Consider the following 18,348-nt stretch of genomic DNA (forward strand, 5'->3'; position numbering starts at 1 on the left):
ACCTCAGGCCTCGGGAAGCTCTTCCGGGTTTTCAACCATTGCTGAGGAGGACTATGGTGGGCACTGCTCTGTTCCTCTTTAAGCCTCTACCTGTTGGCAGCTGCATACACAGAGGGCAATATTCCAGCCAGGTAATAGAGCTTATCTGCCGGAGTAAGCTTCAAGCAACCTGTAATCAACCCGCAGGTTTCATCTAACTGTTTGGCATGAGATGAAATGTACCAGACTGGGGAAGCATATTCAGCAGCTGAACAACACAGTGCCACCGCAGAAGTTCAGATTATTTGAGGATGAAAACCCCACGATTCTTTGTGATTGTTTTGTGTTGTGATTTTCATATTATTACTTTTACAATGAAGAAGGTGACACAGCACTTCCTTATCTTAATCCACTTTTGTGCTCAAACCAGTCTGTTCTCTCTCCTCCTGCTTTCACACAACTGGCATTCCAAAGTTACAGCTCCCTCACTCTTTCTACTGTCTGCTTCTTGACACCTTTTTTTCTGAAAGGATTCCCATACTTTGTTTCTGCACACAGGATCACACAGCAGCAATACTAAATATGTCCAACAACACAAAGTGAAGAAGGAGCTTTCACGCTAATTGTATAAAGTATGATAAGTCAAAATCAAGCAACACGTAATGACTTTAACAAAAATAGGTAACATAAAGACTAAAGGAAGCCCGTCATAAGACTAACGATCTATCCATAATTTTACACAAATTCTACTAAGTTTTATGGTAAATTATAATTTTTAACATGGACTGCAAGTATTCAAATATAGATTGACGAAGTTCCACAACATCAAATACCAGACAACAACTTTGACTTCAACATAAGTGTTAACTTCACTTCAAGAAACTTACACCATTATACCATATACGGCTGATTACATGATATAACATAGTTTCATAAGTACAATACACTGTATGAACTCATTTGTGCCTCAAAATGTTTTATTCAACCTAGCTATAAGTTTTAAGGTGGAACATTGAACGTTCACAACTTAAGAACATTGTATTTTAACATATATCATCCATGTACATAATAGTAATGTTAAGTTTTAATTCTCATATCATTTAACATAGATGACTGCTTAAGCAAAGGACGAAGAATATTTGCAAATTGACAATGTTTTTACCTATACTATGTGACATTCTTACTGTATCAGAGATGTTTTAATTACATGTTATGTTAGTCAGCTGAAGATGACCTTCACAAGGTCGAAACCGGTACTGTAAAATAACAATACATAAATAAAGTACTGATTAGGTGGAAGCTTCAAAACTTCATATCTGTGAAAAGTAACTTAGACTCGCGGTATTCCACACATTATGGTACTACTCATAGGTAATGAAATTCGCACATGTAATACAGACCTATGGTGTTTTGCACACTGCGGCGCCATTTATAGGCAACGCAAACCTATGGTGTTAATCACATAAGTATACTATCCACAGGGACTCACACTATCCCGTGTTGTTCCTCATATAGTGGGTGCTAATCATAGGCAAGCCAGAACCATGGTGTCGCTTATACAGAGGTACGAATCACAGGTACTGTAGAAGCTGGCAACACACTCTGTTGCTACTAACCACAAACCTATTGTGTACCTAACACAGTGGTACTACGCGCAAGTAAAAGCAATCCAAGGTGTTCCGCGCATGGTGGTATTAATTACAAGTAGTCTCATGGTTCCAATTCGATCATCCCTTGGTTGCCCCTTTTAGTCCCCTCTTATGATAGGCAGGGGATACCGTGGGTGTATTCTTTGTCTGTGTCCCCCACCCACAGGGGTTGATAAGTTCAGCAGTTCGTCACTTAGCTAAGGCTGACTTATGTTTACGCATATTGTTTATTCCCTTGGATACAAGCTATCAATTATTACAGTACACTGTCTTTCAATAATAACAGTATCTTGATACGCAACTACAAGATGTTACTTGCATGCGTACTTCACAAAAGTAAACAGACTGGCTACCACCACAGAATGCACAAGAAAGATTATAGTTGTCGGCATTATTGTAATACCATCAGGAATACCAGTACAAGCATTAAATGTTTCTCAACGACAGTTGAGTACTGAAATATTAGTCCGTAACAGGCTTTATAAATTCATTCAGAAATATGGTAGATCTTACAGCTTGAGTCTGTAAAAATATATTGCAAGAAGGGAGGGGGCGGGGGGGGTCTGTTAGCCCATCCCATGGGTGCATAATTGCAAAGAACAGGCATATTTGATTGAATGGAAACATGACAATGACATCATTACCTAACAAAGCAGTGCAGCAGATGCCACGCCCATTTCTGCTGTGTGCAGAGTGGCAAACAAAGCATTATTAAAGTGATAAATTATTTGAATTCAACGAAATAACTTTGTGACAAGAAAGAAGAAACTCGATCCTTACAATTTCAGTCATAATTTTTTTTTGTCAATATGACCAAAATATCTATTTTTATCTCCGGTGTGTCGCCTTAATAGCTCATCCACAAAGAGGAAGTAAGAATCATTATCACTGATTTTTGCTAATCTCTACCAGCAAACAAATCCCTGTGTGAGAATGTTGACCTCAGGGCAGTACTACTTATCCTAATAGAATATAAAACATGAGGCCTTAAATCACTCGTAAGAAGATAATGGCTCATAGAGATCTAATCTCCATACAGCACTCAGTTTAATGAGCAACAGGATCAAGAGAGAGATGCAATCAACTTATTGCTAGGGGGCAGGCAATTCAATTAAGTGGAACAGCTCTTGCATAAGAGTTTACCTTTGATAGGCTATTGTGTAACCATCTACAATTCTTAGAAACACTAGCTAGTATTATGAAACAGTCTACAGTCGACTTTTGACTTTCCATAATATAACTTCAGCTAATCTGGTAGCGTCTGACTTACGACTGCAGGTTCAGTCCTGACTGACAAATTTTGAAGGTGGAGCAAAAGTCTCGGCATTCCATTTGGGCTGGGAAGACTTAGGAGTAAGGAAACGAGCTGCTCGACTAATCCGAGTTGTCAGTGGAGACGACTTGACGAATAAGCTTGGATGGAATTTTTAAAAACAGGAGAGATCATAACATGAAGATGAAGTTGGAATTCAAGAGGACAAATTGGGGCAAATATTAATTCACAGGAAGAGGAATTAGGGATTGGAATACCCTAATTTACCAAGGAGGATGTCTGATAAATCGTCAACTTGTTTGAATTCATTTAGAAAGGATGAGATAAACAACTGATAGGGAATCTGCACTCAACGCAAAACAGTGACTACAATGACTCATTCTGACAGAAAACGCGTCCATGATGTTGACGCATTTTGTATGCACTTATATACCCTTGGATGCATACCCAGACTTCACACAGAGAACATTCAGAGACTTTTCGCTACACAGCAAATTTGGAAGTTTGTGGAACATGTAATAATCTCAAATATCTCCGTTATTATTAATAATGTTATTTGCTTTACGCCCCACTAACTATTCTTATGGTTTTCGGAGACGCCGAGGTGCCAGAATTTAGTCCCGCAGGAGTTCTTTTACGTGCCAGTAAATCTACCGACACGAGGCTATCGTATTTGAGCACCTTCAAATACCACCGGACTGAGCCAGGATCGAACCTGCCAAGTTGGGGATAGAAGGCCAGCGCCTCAACCGTCTGAGCCACTCAGCCCGGCTCCGTTATTATTCTTTGTACAGTAAAAGTGAATGTGACTGAAAAGATTGCAATTTATATTCTGCACCACAACTATTATCATATTTAGACTGTTGCTTTCATGGTGTGTAATTGTGGACATGACAATAAGCTTTTGGGCTCATGCTGGGTCAGAAAACAATGTGAAATTCTTTATGTTTCGCAGAGAACTTTGCTCCGCGTCTTCAGAAGAAAATCTGTCTGTTCACGAGCAAGACTTCTCTATTAATGAAGTTTTGAATTTAAGAGTGCTTTACCATTGGTCTAGAGTAAGTGGTACTTTTTTGTTCGTTACTAGATGTCTCACTGCACGCTAGAATTCCGAACTCCAATTAAGATCTTTGTTTCATCATATATGCGTGCGAAGTAAACAGCAAGGTCATTAGATGAATCATGGACGAATGCGTTAGGAAAAATAATAAATAAAAGTGAAGTGAAGGGAAGTGAAGTGAATAACAAAATAAAGTGCAATGAAAGACAAACAGAACAGAATAACAGAACAGAGCTGAAGATGGAAAGGAAAGTATGTAGCAGAAACAAAAGAAAATGAGAAAAATTAGCCCAAGTCAGGCAGAGGAGGAGGGTGGGGGGAAGAAAGATGTACTACAGAGAGGTTGAAGACAGGGGAGTGAAAAGACATAAGAATAATACAGTAACTGGTGTATACATGATATGAAAGTATGAATCATATCGCATAGCCTACAGTGAAGCATCAAGTGATGAGGAGCGTACTAACTTGGAAAACACCAAAATTAAATAACAATAGTGAAAGGACAGGGAAGAGAACTGCCTATGTAAATCTTAATGGCTGGCAACCACATATTACTTGACTGATAGCCAGTGTCCCTGTTGAAATTATTAGTATTTTTACGTATTTCCACCATTTCCCATACAATCCTAGACCTGTAGTGTTTAGTGTGGATAAGAGCTCGAACATCTTGGAATACAACATCACGCTGGTCAGCTATTACTGGCTTGTCTGGCTGGTTGAGATGGATATCTCATTGGTGTTCCTTGATACGAGTACCAATGCACTGGCATGTTTGATCACTGTATACCTTGGTGCAAGTACAGGGAATTTTGTACACCCCAGGGTGTAATAGTGGGGACAATATGTCCCTGCTTTTACCTTTTATCATATGATTCAGCGAATTTGAATACAGAAATTTGACACTCCCTGCTTTGTCCCCCTCAATATTGCTACATCACTTGTATACCAATGAAATAATAGAAAATATAGCCTAGTGCACAATCTGGCTATCCATGAACTTGAATAACGCGTTTACAGAAACTCTGTTCTGATATTTTCCCCACCATGGATTAACAACGAGACAAAATTACTTTCCTTTTGTACACCTAATCCAATATTTTAAAAAATATATGATACAAATATTTGAAGTTTTCAGACAAAACTACAAATTTACATATATAGATATGTACAGTCTCTCTAAACAAGACTGAGTGCATGGTATTGTATGTTCCTTGCATTTAATATTTTAACAGACTTAATTCTAATTATTATAAAAATACAGGGTGTTCAGAAACAACACGAACAGGGTATATGAGCGTTAGAGGGTTGGTCATGCTAATAAATAATTTAATATCTCGCAACATTGCTATTTTATCAGCTGCTGAAGACAGCCAATCGGATCACTTGGCAGGCAAATTCAAATGGGCTTCGCGTGGGGATGTTGCTAAATCTGTACGTGGCTAAGACCGGCTTAACAGCACCAGTCGTAGAATAAAACTTTGCCAGGGAAGGGGTTTGAATACAGGGCTCCGAGCTGACAGGATTGTGCCAAAGCAAGTACGCTGCAGTGACACCGGCTGAAACCAACGATGTGTTAGTGTTTGATGTTGATTTCTCGGTGTGACTTTCAAGCTGATCTAAAATTGGGAAGGTAGCAGCTGTGGCTTTAATTAAAGTACCACCTGATTTGCCTGATATAAAAATGGGAAATCACAGAAAACCATCTTCAGGGGGGCCGACGGTGGGATTCGAACCCACTCTCTCCTGAATGCAAGATAACAGGTGCGACCCCAATTGCATGATGCTAAGTTGGGTTCATCAGTTGGTAAATAGCACACCTACCAACATGTATGGCTAGTGCATACCGTGGAGGCCATTTGGCACACTGGGGTGAAATGCTGGCAATCAGGAATGAGTTAGCTGGAAAATTTATAATGTCCAATAACGGATCAACTGTATTGGTATTATAAATTTACTCATTCGGGACCAATAATGCAGGTTTCCTATTATCAGCTATCTATGTCTATATCACCTAACTGCATGGCCAACTCTTTCAGAAAATTTTATATCTATAGGTTCAACAATTTCTGAGAAATGTGTAAATGTGTGTAACTTATACAATACATTACACATCAACAATACTAACCCACGTTGTGTAAGGCGATAGGAGGCACCACACTCACTCGACTTGGTCCCAGTGGACAGCGTACCGAAAACGCCGGTCGGCATGCTGTGTGTACGGATGCATGGCACCACAAGCAGCGCCAGTCTTGCAACCTGCAATCAGTCCAGGTGAGGAACTTAACATGGCTGTGATGGAAATTACACCAATGCCACTAACAATGCTATTTATACAACATTATGGTCCTAAGCTAGGCTATGAATTACATCCAAAAAGCATTGAACAAGTACAGGATGTATCAAAATTCAATACTCCAACTTCTAGGGACGATAAAAGGGACCAAAGCAAAAGTTTAATGGTAAATAACCATGGGTTTGAAACAAATTATTGATTGATGAAATCAGAAACTGTACTCTGATGACTCGCTCTTCAAAGTCATCAGCATTACATATTCTGATAAACCGTATTTAAAACGAATAAATAAATTTAAGTAGAAATATCATCCAAAACAGTTTTGTTCTTTAATGATATTTCTTTCTTAATCTGTTTACCCTCCAGGATTGGTTTTTCCATCAGACTCAGCAAGGGATCCCACCTCTACCGCGTCAAGGGCAGTGTCCTGGAGCATGAGACTTTGGGTCGGGGGATAAAAGTGGGGAGGAGGACCAGTACCTCGCCCAGGCGGCCTCACCTGCTATGCTGAACAGGGGTCTTGTGGGAGGATAGGAAGTTTGGAAGAAAGTGGCCGTGGCCTTAAGTTAGGTATCATCCCAGCATTTGCATGGAGGAGAAGTGGGAAACCATGGAAAACTACTTTCGGGATGGCTGAGGTGGGAATCGAACCCACCTCTAATCAGCTGACCTCCCGAGGCCGAGTGGACCCCGTTCCAGCCCTCGTACCACTTTACAAATTTTGTGGCAGAGCAGGGAATCGAACTTGGGCCTCTGGGGGTGGCAGCTAATAACGCTAAACACTACACCACAGAGGCGGACTTAATGATATTTCCACTACCATATTCTGTACGTTCCACAGATGAAATAAAGAAAGGATCAAAGGTAACAATGATCCATCAGTGGAAGACTTTGAAAGTTAATAAGATCACCATCAATACATAAAATAAGCTTGTAGAATGCCCACAGCAGTCTTCGCAATCTTTTCATTAGGGGCAGATATGTGGACCATCTCACAATGCAATCATGTACGAAGGGAAAGCTTCGAAATTTGGTGCTGCAGGAAAATGCTGAGTATTCCTTGGCCAGCTCATCACATGAACATGTCGATTCTGAACCAACCTCAGATAAAAGTCTCTCAGTGGGGATCGCAAATTATTTTGGTAGCCTTCAAAAGTTGACTGTTGAGGGCAAAGTTCAAGGAACCAGAACACGAGGACAAGTATTAACAAGATGGATTAACATGGTGAATGGCCCCTTACATGAGTAACCATACCGAAGGCTTTGGATGGACAACAATGGCAGAGTATGGCTCATCAGTTAGCTGGCTGAATTATGATAGTCCTGACGCCTCAGGCATGAGGCAAAATGAATAAGGAAAAAAATTATACAGGGCCCACTATCCAATAGATCACGGATCATGTCGGCTCCTTGGCTGAATGGTCAGAATTGGTAGGTAAATTGGGCCCACCTATTCAATACCACACTAATAGAACATGTAACTATATTTGGTCAAAAATCAGTTACATTGTCCTAAAATTAGTACATGGAACCGGTTTCAGCCACTTGGGCCATCATCAGCCATAAATATTTTTTTTAAATTGGCACAACTAAAATCATAAAAGGCCACGAAACAAACAAAGACCTCTAAAAGAGTTACACATTAAAATCAATGAACTTTACTATCAGAGATTGATCAATCAAGTTTTCTATCAGTGTTTTCTTTACCGGGCGAGTAGGCCGTGCGGTTAGGGGCGCGCAGCTGTGAGCTTGCATCCAGGAGACGGTGGGTTCAAGCCCCACTGATGGCAGCCCTGAAGATGGTTTTCCGTAGTTTCCCATTATCACACCCGGCAAATGCTGGGGCTGTACCTTAATTAAGGCCAAGGCCGCGTCCTTCACACCCCTAGCCCTTTCTTATCCCACTGTCCCCATAAGACCTATCTGTGTCGGTGTTACGTAAAACAAATTGTAAAAAAAAAAAAAAAAAGATTAAAAGTTTTCTTTCACATTAATATCATTCAAGTTTTCTATCAGAGTTTGATTTTAATGTGTAACTTTTTTATATGTCTTTGTTTGCTTCATGGTCTTTTATGATTTTAGTTGTGCCAATTTTTCAAAATCTTTATGGCTAATGATGGCCCAAGCACCTAGAGAAATGCAAGAAAATTCTGCACTCAATGTATTACACATCAATTGTGACATATGTGGCAGGCACATGGACAACAACTAAACACAATGAAAGTGGAATCCAAGCAGCCAAGATGAAATTCCTTGAAGAAATAATTGGGAAGACATGAAGGGATAAAATCAGAAACATAGAAATCAGAAAGAGAAGTGGATTCCCTAAACTGCACAACAAGATAAGAGACCAGTAAGCTGAAATGGTATGGACACATGATGACAATGGAAGAGGATACAGTTCCAAAGCAAGAATTTATGGAGAAAATAATAGGAGGTAGACAACGGGGAAGGCCCAGAAAGAGGTGGAGGAAAGTATAGAGAAGAGAGGGGTAAAAGTAGAAGAAATACTGGAGGAAGGAAGGGAGTAGTGGAGAGATAGAAAACCCGACCCAGAAGACTAGAAACAGGAAATGGAGAAGAAGAATTATTAATTTTCTTATTTCATTTTCTTAATTTATTCAAGTAGCTTCAAGGCCCTCCGCTATGTACTGTGTGGCAGCTGATATGATGTTGCATTTTTTTTTCCTTTCCCATTACTTACGTTTATACATACACACCTCATGGTTTTTTTATCCTATCCTTTTCTTGCCTTCAATGTACCGTATATATGATTATAGGAAGGAGTGAAGCTGACAACTGACCTGAGTACCGAGCCGCAAGTGCGGTCGCAGAAGGCACACTTGGCGGACACAGGCAGGTTCCCCTCCAGCCACTGATGAGGCATAATGATGTTCTGGAACAGAAGTGGTTCTGTCATTACCCACAGCCTGCTCTGCTCTACATCAACATTTGACAACACTGTGTGAGGATAATCCTCACCACATATAGGAAGTCATTATATTTTAATGTTAATATCATCATTCAACTGTTCTTCCCCTTAAGGGACCAATGCTGAAAGAAATATTTGGAACTTTGTGTAAACACAATACATTCTCATTGGAAGTCAGTCCAATTAAAGCAGAACAAACTGTATCTTCTTTTCCTTGTTGTAATGTTGAGAAGGTTTTTGTGAGAAGATAACTGAAGCAACTGTCTGGAATTTAAGTTTGGTCCGCTCTGTTTATATATGGCCAAGCACCATCTTAGAAAGAGTCCATACAAATAAGTTACAGTCAAGGGGCAACTTATTCCAAACAAATCTTATGAGGTAGAAAGAAATTTAGTAGATGATAAGAACATCTTAAGACTGATTTTTAACAGCAAGCAAGACCAAGATATTAATTGTTTTATTTTGAGTTAATCCCAGAGATTGATGGCCTTTTTAGAAACTTTTTAAAATGCTCTTTCAACAATACGACAAATACAACAACTATTAATGCTATTTAGATAAGCATTAGTAAGGAAACATTTTAGTGTAAGTGTTATAATAATATTTTACAATTTTAACTATTTATGTTTTTATTGTAAGTTAGTAGTAACATATCTTGGAATATGTGGAACTTTATTCTGAGTTGGCAAGCTCGCTGATGGAAAGAATGGGCCAGCTCTTCAAACATGTACAAGTAATAATTATACATAAATTTACAAATTTTATAACAATAAATATTGACAGGGCAGACCCAACAACTAACCGTGGTATTTCACGAGCTTAGTTAACATGGACCAATCTAAGACCAAAAGTGGTCAAATTTCTTGATATGAAAATATTCACCTCTATCACTTTTTCTGCTAAGATGCTGGGCTCGTGAAGCAAGGAAGCCCACAATCTCATTCACAAATTAAGAAGCTGCAGGTTGTAACCAATCACAGCAGAAACAACTGAATATCTGCAGCAAAAGGTAGAAATCGCCATTTGGCACGGTAATTCAGTTAGAATTTTGGGAATGTTACTGGAGTCCACATCTCTGGATAATTGTTTTCCTTTCTTTAATATGTTCAGTGTGGATCATGCACTAGCGCATAACGCTTGTTTATAAGCATGTGGGATGGGTGCTAGAAAGCGTGAATTACAGGTTTCCCGCATGGTACGAAAGATACTCCTTGTCATCCCGCACATCGTCTACTAGCAGGTTCATCCATAGCCATATCTGCGCTGTGTGTATTCAGTTTCCCATGTATTTCCCCTCCGCAATTTTCACCCTATGTAATCATTCTTTTTGGGACCTTTGAGCAGCAAGACAACTTCAACACAAGGTAAGACACTGTATTTTATGTTTATTATTACTTCAACAGAATTACGAGTGATTTCGCTTTTGAAATAAATTCCACTACCGTGCTGCAGTAAGTTCAGTGAAAGAACTGAACTTGTAATTGTCCATTATTTTTGCATCATATTTATGAGTAACATCAAAGAACTTGTAGTAATCATTTTTGACTGCGTCATGATGCTTATGTTATCATTTTATTTATATTTTGTTCAGATGGCTGACTATGCAGTTCCTTCAACGTCACGAGGCCCACCCAATAAATGGCGAGCTTCGACAGAAGAAATAACGCCTCGGCAGTTGGCAATTTTGCAATGATAAAGACACTGTGACATCAAGTTGTGTAATAGGGAAGTGTACATAAGAATATGTTTGTAAACATACTTATGCATTTCTTGCTATTCGTGATAAATAATGCACAGTAATACACCAAAGCACCTGGCCTGTGATATGCTCGATGACCAATATCACCTCTCGATTTCAACCACTGTGTGTGTCACGCGCCAGATGCACGAGTGGTATAAGTCCATGAGTTTGATATAATTTGTCGTACCAACATTCAAACATTCAAATTATTACAGCTTTTAAAGAATTCCACGCAAATATCTTGCTCAGGTTGGAGGGTATGTGATGCTCTACAAATAAGCAGTGAATGTGTTAATTTGTACAGTTTCCAATGCCATCTTGCTTTTGATGTATTTTAAATATTTAATGCATATATAACAAATAAACATAAAATGAAATCTGTAAGAAAAACCAAGTCTAAAATATATATATATATAGAGGAATCTTGATTTTCTCAGTGTTTAAAATCCACAGCTCTGGCTGGGATTCGAACCACAACTGCCATGATGGGAAGCCAATGACAGGGCCACTTGGCTTTCACGCCTCGTATGCCCTAGGTGCTCATGAGCTCTTTAGACAGGAAGGAAGGATAAGGATTAGTTTAGCTTGTACTCACTCCGTCCACATCTTCGATGATGTCCTTACCCACGCTGGACAGGGTGGTCCACTTACAGTTATTGACAGCCTTGGAAGAGCAACGCTTGTGAACTTTGAACTTGCAGACCTCGCAACTCAGGCCATGTGACATCACACCTGGAACACACAAATACAAGGTAGTTTACTTAGGACAAAACATGTATCATGAGAAACATATTCTGCCTAAATGAGGGTTTCCATATCTGTCATTCAGCAGGCAAATGTGTGGACGGGTAGTTGATTATTTATTTACCTATTTATTTTATATTTTATGGCTTTCACTGCACCACTTTAATCCATTATACAATGGATTTTTCTATTTTCTGTCAATTCTCTCGGATCTTGATTTTCTCTCTTCGTCTGAAACCACTCTTCCCATGGTTTGTCTGTTGATCTTGGTTGATTATTATCATAACACCGAAACAGGAACACAATAAAAGAGAAAGGCATTTGTCTTGAATACAACAGCCAGGTCAGATTGTAGAGAGTGGGGTTGATGGTGATTATTGTTTTATGAGGTAGTACAATTGGGCAACCATCCTCTGTTAACACTAATCACAGGGAAGAAATGAAAGGGATCAGACACTTCAAAAGATGTGGTGGTGGTGATCAGTGTTTTAAGAGGTAGTACAACTAGGCAACAATCCTCTATATAACATTAATCAGAGAGAAAAAAGAATGAAGAGATCCGAAAGTTTGAAAAATGAAGGTATCAGCCAAAGAAAGACAAGGGCTACAAGGGGCGTTGGCAACATATTCCACCGACGTTGGCAAGCCTTATTCATTGCCCGGTACCTAAAGTTAAAAAATTAATGGTTGTTCCGTACTGAACTGAGAAAAATATGTTGTAGTGTAACTTATGTGCAAGTTTTGTATGTATTGAAAAGGTGGATTTTCTTACATTAAAATTACTTGTGTTATTCATTAGCCTACTTGTTAATGTCCTCTTGCGTCACGCCATCTTGGGTCTCTAACCTATCTTTTGCAAATGGTCAACGGAAGTTTTACTTCGCCCAGCATTTTGCTTTATAGTGTGTTTGAAAAATGCCGTCCAATAATAAGAGGTAGTGGTGATTATTGGTTAAGCGGAAGTAAACTGGACAACCATCCTCTCTTAACACTGTGATAGGAGGGGAAAGAAATGGAAGAGGTCCGACACTTCGAAGAAATACAGTCGCGAAGCTCTGATGATATTTTTCATCCGAGGCGACTACAGCGCTCCAAGCGGCGAGGTAGAGGCAACTTGATAGCAGACAACAGGGAACGAATTACCACTACAGTCTAAAATGGTCATAACTTCAGAACCATTCATGCAAATAATGTCCTGACAAGGTTATTGTAATCCTTATGAAATAGTGGAGGTCAAACAATTTATTTCGATGAGGAGTTCGAGAATAATATTGAAATATTTATTTAATCTTAAGTAGTCATTTTTCTTTACCGCGGACTATAACATAAAATCGCTTCTAGAGGGCAACCGGTTCGAAATAGGTATATACATCGCGGACTTTTTTTTTTTGTAGAGGTTTCTATGCTCTACAATTCGTACGCTTACACTTGGGGTCTATCGCTGACGGTTCACGCAGCGTAAGCCAAGAAAGCAAGTGACGCACCGACCGGCATCGAACCTGCCAAGTTGGGCGAGGAAGGCCAGCCAGCGCTCTACCATGGTCGGTCACTTGCTTTCTTGGCTTAGGCCTACGCTGCCTGAACCGTCAACGATAGACCCCAAATGTAAGCGTACGAACTGTAGAACATAAAAACCTCTACAAAAAAGTCCGCGATGTATATACCTATTTCGAACCGGTTGCCCTCTAGAAGCGATTTTATGTTATAGTCCGCGGTAAAGAAAAATGACTACTTAAGATTAAATAAATATTTCGATATTATCCTCGAACTCCTCATCGAAATAAATTGTTTGACCTCCACTATTTCACAAGGATTACAATAACCTTGTCAGGACATTATTTGCATGAATGGTTCAGAAGTTATGACCATTTTAGACTGTAGTAAATAATTTATTTAACGCGCACAATGTGCAAAGAATTACTATATAGAACATTAGTCTTCGTTGCAAAATTTCACCAGTGATTCTGATCGCTGTTTACAATTTAAAACATGGTACCTAGTACAGTGTGCACCACATCTTAAACATACACAGTTCAAACCTGGTTCATGATAACGCTTAATATTACACAGTTTATAATGGAACCCATGAACGGAGAACCTTGTCAGCAGGTGTCGCAGTTCATATCCACCTTGAACCCACTCGCGATTTAGCATGGCATCGGTAGAGTAGAAATCTTCCCAGATGTCAGCCTTCTTCGATCGTAGGTCTCGAAGCAGATGTATATAGGGTGTTGTTGCTGGAAGTAACAACTGTAACCTTAGCTCTTCCACATAAAATCCCTCTCTGGATAGCTCATACACGAGCCGGGAAGGAGAATATTTGGAGAGGCACAGAGCCCGTTTCAAGTAGATTGCCTTCAACTTCTCGATTTTTTCTAACTGTTTCATACTCAAATGTTCCCAAATGTTTTCCAAGCCATATGTTGCTATAGGGCTGATTTTTAGATGAAAGAGTTTTATGGCCGTTTCTAAAGACAAGTTTCTCAGGTGCTTAATGTCAGATATTGCTTTCATAGATGCATTTAGACGGTCTATGAGATGGAGGGTGAAAACATTACCTTGGGTTTGAAAAATTACGCCCAAGTATTTAAAATGCTTTACGGACTTAAGTTCTTGGTCTTCACAATAGAAGATTCCATGAGGTCCCCCTCTTCTAAACGTCATGGACACTGTTTTTTCTACATTCATTTTGAGCTCATTTTTCTTTATCCAGCCTATTATTTGGTTGAATGATTCCTGGAGTTCCTTCTCTGACGTTGATGTTAAGACCATATCGTCAGCGTACATTAATAGTTTGACGCTTTCCTGGTTTACCAAATCTACTATGTCTGCTGTCGCAATGATGAATAATAATGGACTTAACGGGTCTCCCTGTAATACCCCGGTTGTTTGTTCCAAAATAATAGATTTGGTAATGCCATCATCTACTTCTATTGAATTGTTGAGCAGTAAGTTCCTAATCAGCGGTATAAGGTAGTTCGTACTACCAATGAAACTCTCCAATTTTTCTAACAGTATGGTTCTGCTTATGGTGTCAAAAGCTTTCGAATAATCTATAAAGATGGCATGCAATTTACCCCCTGGTTTCTTTAAGGCTTCTTCTATGTCATTCTGGAGACAGCGGATAGCTAAAGTCGTTGATTTCCTTTTTCTAAATCCGAATTGCGACTCCGGTAGGTTATTTTCCATCAGTTTAATGAGACGTTTACCCACTAATGAAGTTAAAGTCTTTAGTAGAGTTCACTCTAGCGTTATTCCTCTATATGAGTTGGGATCTGCGGTATCACCTTTGCCTTTATATAGCATTTTAATAGTAGATTTTCTCCAGTTGTCTGGTATCCTACCTTGCCGCAAGCATTCATTCATTAGGCGAGTGATGGATTCACCCAATTTTGGGAGAGCAGCTTTAAGATGTTCATTAAAAATATGATCTGGGCCACATGCCTTGTTATCTTTAGATGCTGTAATAGTTGATACAACCTCATTAATTGAAAATTCGTCAATTTCAGGGATTATTTGAAAAACTGGCACGAAATAATTAGTAGGTCGTGTGTTAGTAGGTCGTGTGTAGTGGTAATTCGTTCCCTGTTGTCTGCTAGCAAGTTGCCTCTACCTCGCCGCTAGAGGTGCTGGTGTCGCTCCATCTGTCAAGTGGATGAACCTTTCTCGTATTAGAGCTTCGCAACTGTATATATTTGACTGTGGAAGAATGAAAGTAGCCTACCGGCAAAAGAAAAGGAAGGGTCACAGAGGGTGACTCCCTAGGCCTCGTAAACCTTATAGCGCCGGGGTCGGAAAAGAACAGGAGTTAACCACGAGAAGTCGGACAGGAATGATGAAAACGAGGAGCCTGACACAAGTAAGCAGAAGCGACGTCAGACTCATTTAGAGGAGTCGTAGTGGCAAGGCAAGGGATCAATTTTAGATATTACTAAAATTTATTAGGATCAACCTATTCAACCTATCAACCTATTGTATTGAATAGGTTGATCCTAATAAATTTTAGTAGTATCTTAAATTGACGTACATTTCAATAAGGACCAAATATGAAATTTGTAACATGTAAGGCAAGGGATACCGTGGATGTTATTCTACCGCACCCCCCCCCCCCCCCAACCACAAGGGGACCGCTAATAACATGCCATGATAATGGTCAGAACGAATAAAAACTAACCTATAACTCGCTATTTTCATAGGCCTACAGATTCAAATGGGGCAATAACGTACTGCCATTTCAGACGAGGTCTACGGCCCAAATGCCTCGAAATAAGTCCTACGTCGTCTTAAATCAGACTTTTGATGCAAAACCCACTTTCTTCAGTGTCTATAGGTCATGAAACGCCGAGATCATTCTGTCAGAAACTGAATGTCGAAATTTTGCACAAAACAAGGATTCACGTTTCGTCAATTAAAAAGAAAAAGAACACCATCAGAATCCTGGTCGGCAGCGTAGGAAAAGTACCGGTAGTGGACTGTATTTGGTGTACCTGATCACTGAACAGCGTGATAAAAATCCTGGGTTCAGCAACAAATAATTCCACAATGTTAACATCGAGTGAGGGCATATGACGCCGCCGGACGAGGACGTTAAAGTCTTGAGCAAACACCCCTGGTGTTATACGACAGGAGTAGGCTATGCGTCGACACCGGGTTTCACGTTCTCCCTGCATCATCATCATCATCATCATCATCATCATCATGCGACACAATCTGCTGTCAACACCGGGTCAACACATTTAAAACATCGCCTCTGTGCAATGAATAATAACACCTTGACCAAAGAGGATTTATAAGATCAAAGAGAATGTACAAGACCAAAGACGATTTACATACATAAATGAAGATCGCAAACCGTCCTCCATCACGGCTAGTCCAAGACTATCTACGATATTATCAGACCATAACCGACCTATCGAAACTGTCCATAATGGCGGCAGCTGGAGTGCTAGCATGCGTTTGTTTTGATTTGTTTACGCCGTGTTGTTAACCAAATATTTACGGAAATTTGAATATTATTAATCGTACATTATACTTATTTATGGTCTTAAGAAGGTTATAAATCCTCTTTCAGTGCCGTAAGAAGCTGTTTGTTCTTAAAGAGCTTATTTATTCCAACAATATCGGTGGTCATTAGGTTAATGTTGATTCTCGTGTTCTTCTCTGAAAGCACTTTCTTCATTTTTCGTTACCTATGCAATATGTTTATAGTTTAATGTGCCGTGTGCCTGGATGTAAGTAAGAGGTAGGGCACAAGCTTCAGTGTTCCCGTTTCCAAAAGACCTAGTATTAAGGCAAAATTGGGTTAAGAGCATTCGTGAGGAAAACTTCGAACCGTATCATAGGACTAATAATGCTGTGTGCATTATCATTTTATCGTTTTTGAAATCAAATGTATTGTTAGGGAAGGCATTATATAGCCTACCCATAGAAGGTGGTGATCTAATGCGAGTGCCGCGCCAACTCCCGCAAACATTGCGTCATCATTTACAGGCAACGCAAACCTATGGTGTTCCTCATATAGTGAGTACTAATCATAAGCAAGCCAGAACCATGGTGTTGCTCATCTCATGGTGTCGCTCATATAGTAGTACTAATCACAGGTACTGTAAAAGCCGGCAACACACTCTGTTGTCCTATTAATCACAAACCTACTCCGTACCTAACAACCGAGCTCGATAGCTGCAGTCGCTTAAGTGCGGCCAATATCCAGTAATTGGGAGATAGTGGGTTCGAGCCCCACTGTCGGCAGCCCTGAAGACGGTATCCCGTGGTTTCCCATTTTCACACCAGGCAAAGGTTGTACCTTAATTAAGGCCACGGCCGCTTCCTTCCACTTCCTAGAACTTTCCTATCCCATCGTCGCCATAAGACCTATCTGTGTCGGTGCGACATAAAGCAAAAAGAAAAAAAATAAGTACCTAACAGAGGGGTTCTACGCGCAAGTAAAAGCGACCCACGGTGTTCCCTGCGTGATGGCACTAATTACAAGTAGTCTCATGGTTCTAATTCGATCATGCCTTGGTCGTCCCTTTTAGTCATATCTCACGACAGGCAGGGGATACCGAGGTCGTATTGTTCGTCTGGGTCCTCACCAACAGGGGGTTGAGGGGAGGAGAAGGAGAAAACCCAAACCGTGACAGAGCTACTCGTGATCTTACAGAGGCTTTAACGAAAGAACAAGGAGAAGAAAAAAGATGATTTGCTTTTTGCACACTAACTGAGAGAGAGAGAAGAGGGAGATAGTTTTTAGGGGACCGTTCCGTGTTCAAATACGATTTCTATTATGACTTCAATGTGGGTGGAGCAGTAAATATTATGTTCCACAGACCTGAGAGAACTTCCCGGCACACATTGCAGTAGGTGGGCCTGGCGTGTGAGGTGGCGTACCACCGGTGTCTCCCAGACATCAGCCCGTGATAATCCTGATGCTCGCTTTCCTGCAACAAACAAAAACAACAACTCTATATAGGGAGACAGGCAGTGTCATCATGGCCCTACAGAGCAATCAAAATGCCTCCAACTTCACTCTGTAAGTCCCTACGTCACCAAAACAAAACAAAACAAAACAAAACAAAACAAAACAAAACAAAACAAAACAAAACAAAACAAAACAAAACAAAACAAAACGAAACAAAACAAAACAAAACAAAATTAACATCAATTTATAATGGCAATGC

The 18,348-nt window shown here is 39.9% G+C and overlaps 1 protein-coding gene across 1 annotated transcript in view; it reads right to left on the reverse strand.

Moving 5' to 3' along the window:
• LOC136885670 (diacylglycerol kinase eta) overlaps positions 1–18,348 on the reverse strand; it is a 332,289-nt gene that overhangs the window by 71,997 nt on the left and 241,944 nt on the right. Inside the window, exons 5-8 of the mRNA XM_068230302.1 lie at positions 18,000–18,099; positions 11,523–11,659; positions 9,059–9,150; positions 6,087–6,217 (exon numbers count right to left, since the gene is read on the reverse strand). Coding sequence (XP_068086403.1) covers positions 6,087–6,217; positions 9,059–9,150; positions 11,523–11,659; positions 18,000–18,099 — 460 coding nt within the window. The remainder of the gene's footprint in view (positions 1–6,086; positions 6,218–9,058; positions 9,151–11,522; positions 11,660–17,999; positions 18,100–18,348) is intronic.

Source organism: Anabrus simplex, chromosome 14 (assembly GCF_040414725.1).
Source record: "Anabrus simplex isolate iqAnaSimp1 chromosome 14, ASM4041472v1, whole genome shotgun sequence".
NCBI classification, from domain to species: Eukaryota; Metazoa; Arthropoda; class Insecta; order Orthoptera; family Tettigoniidae; genus Anabrus; species Anabrus simplex.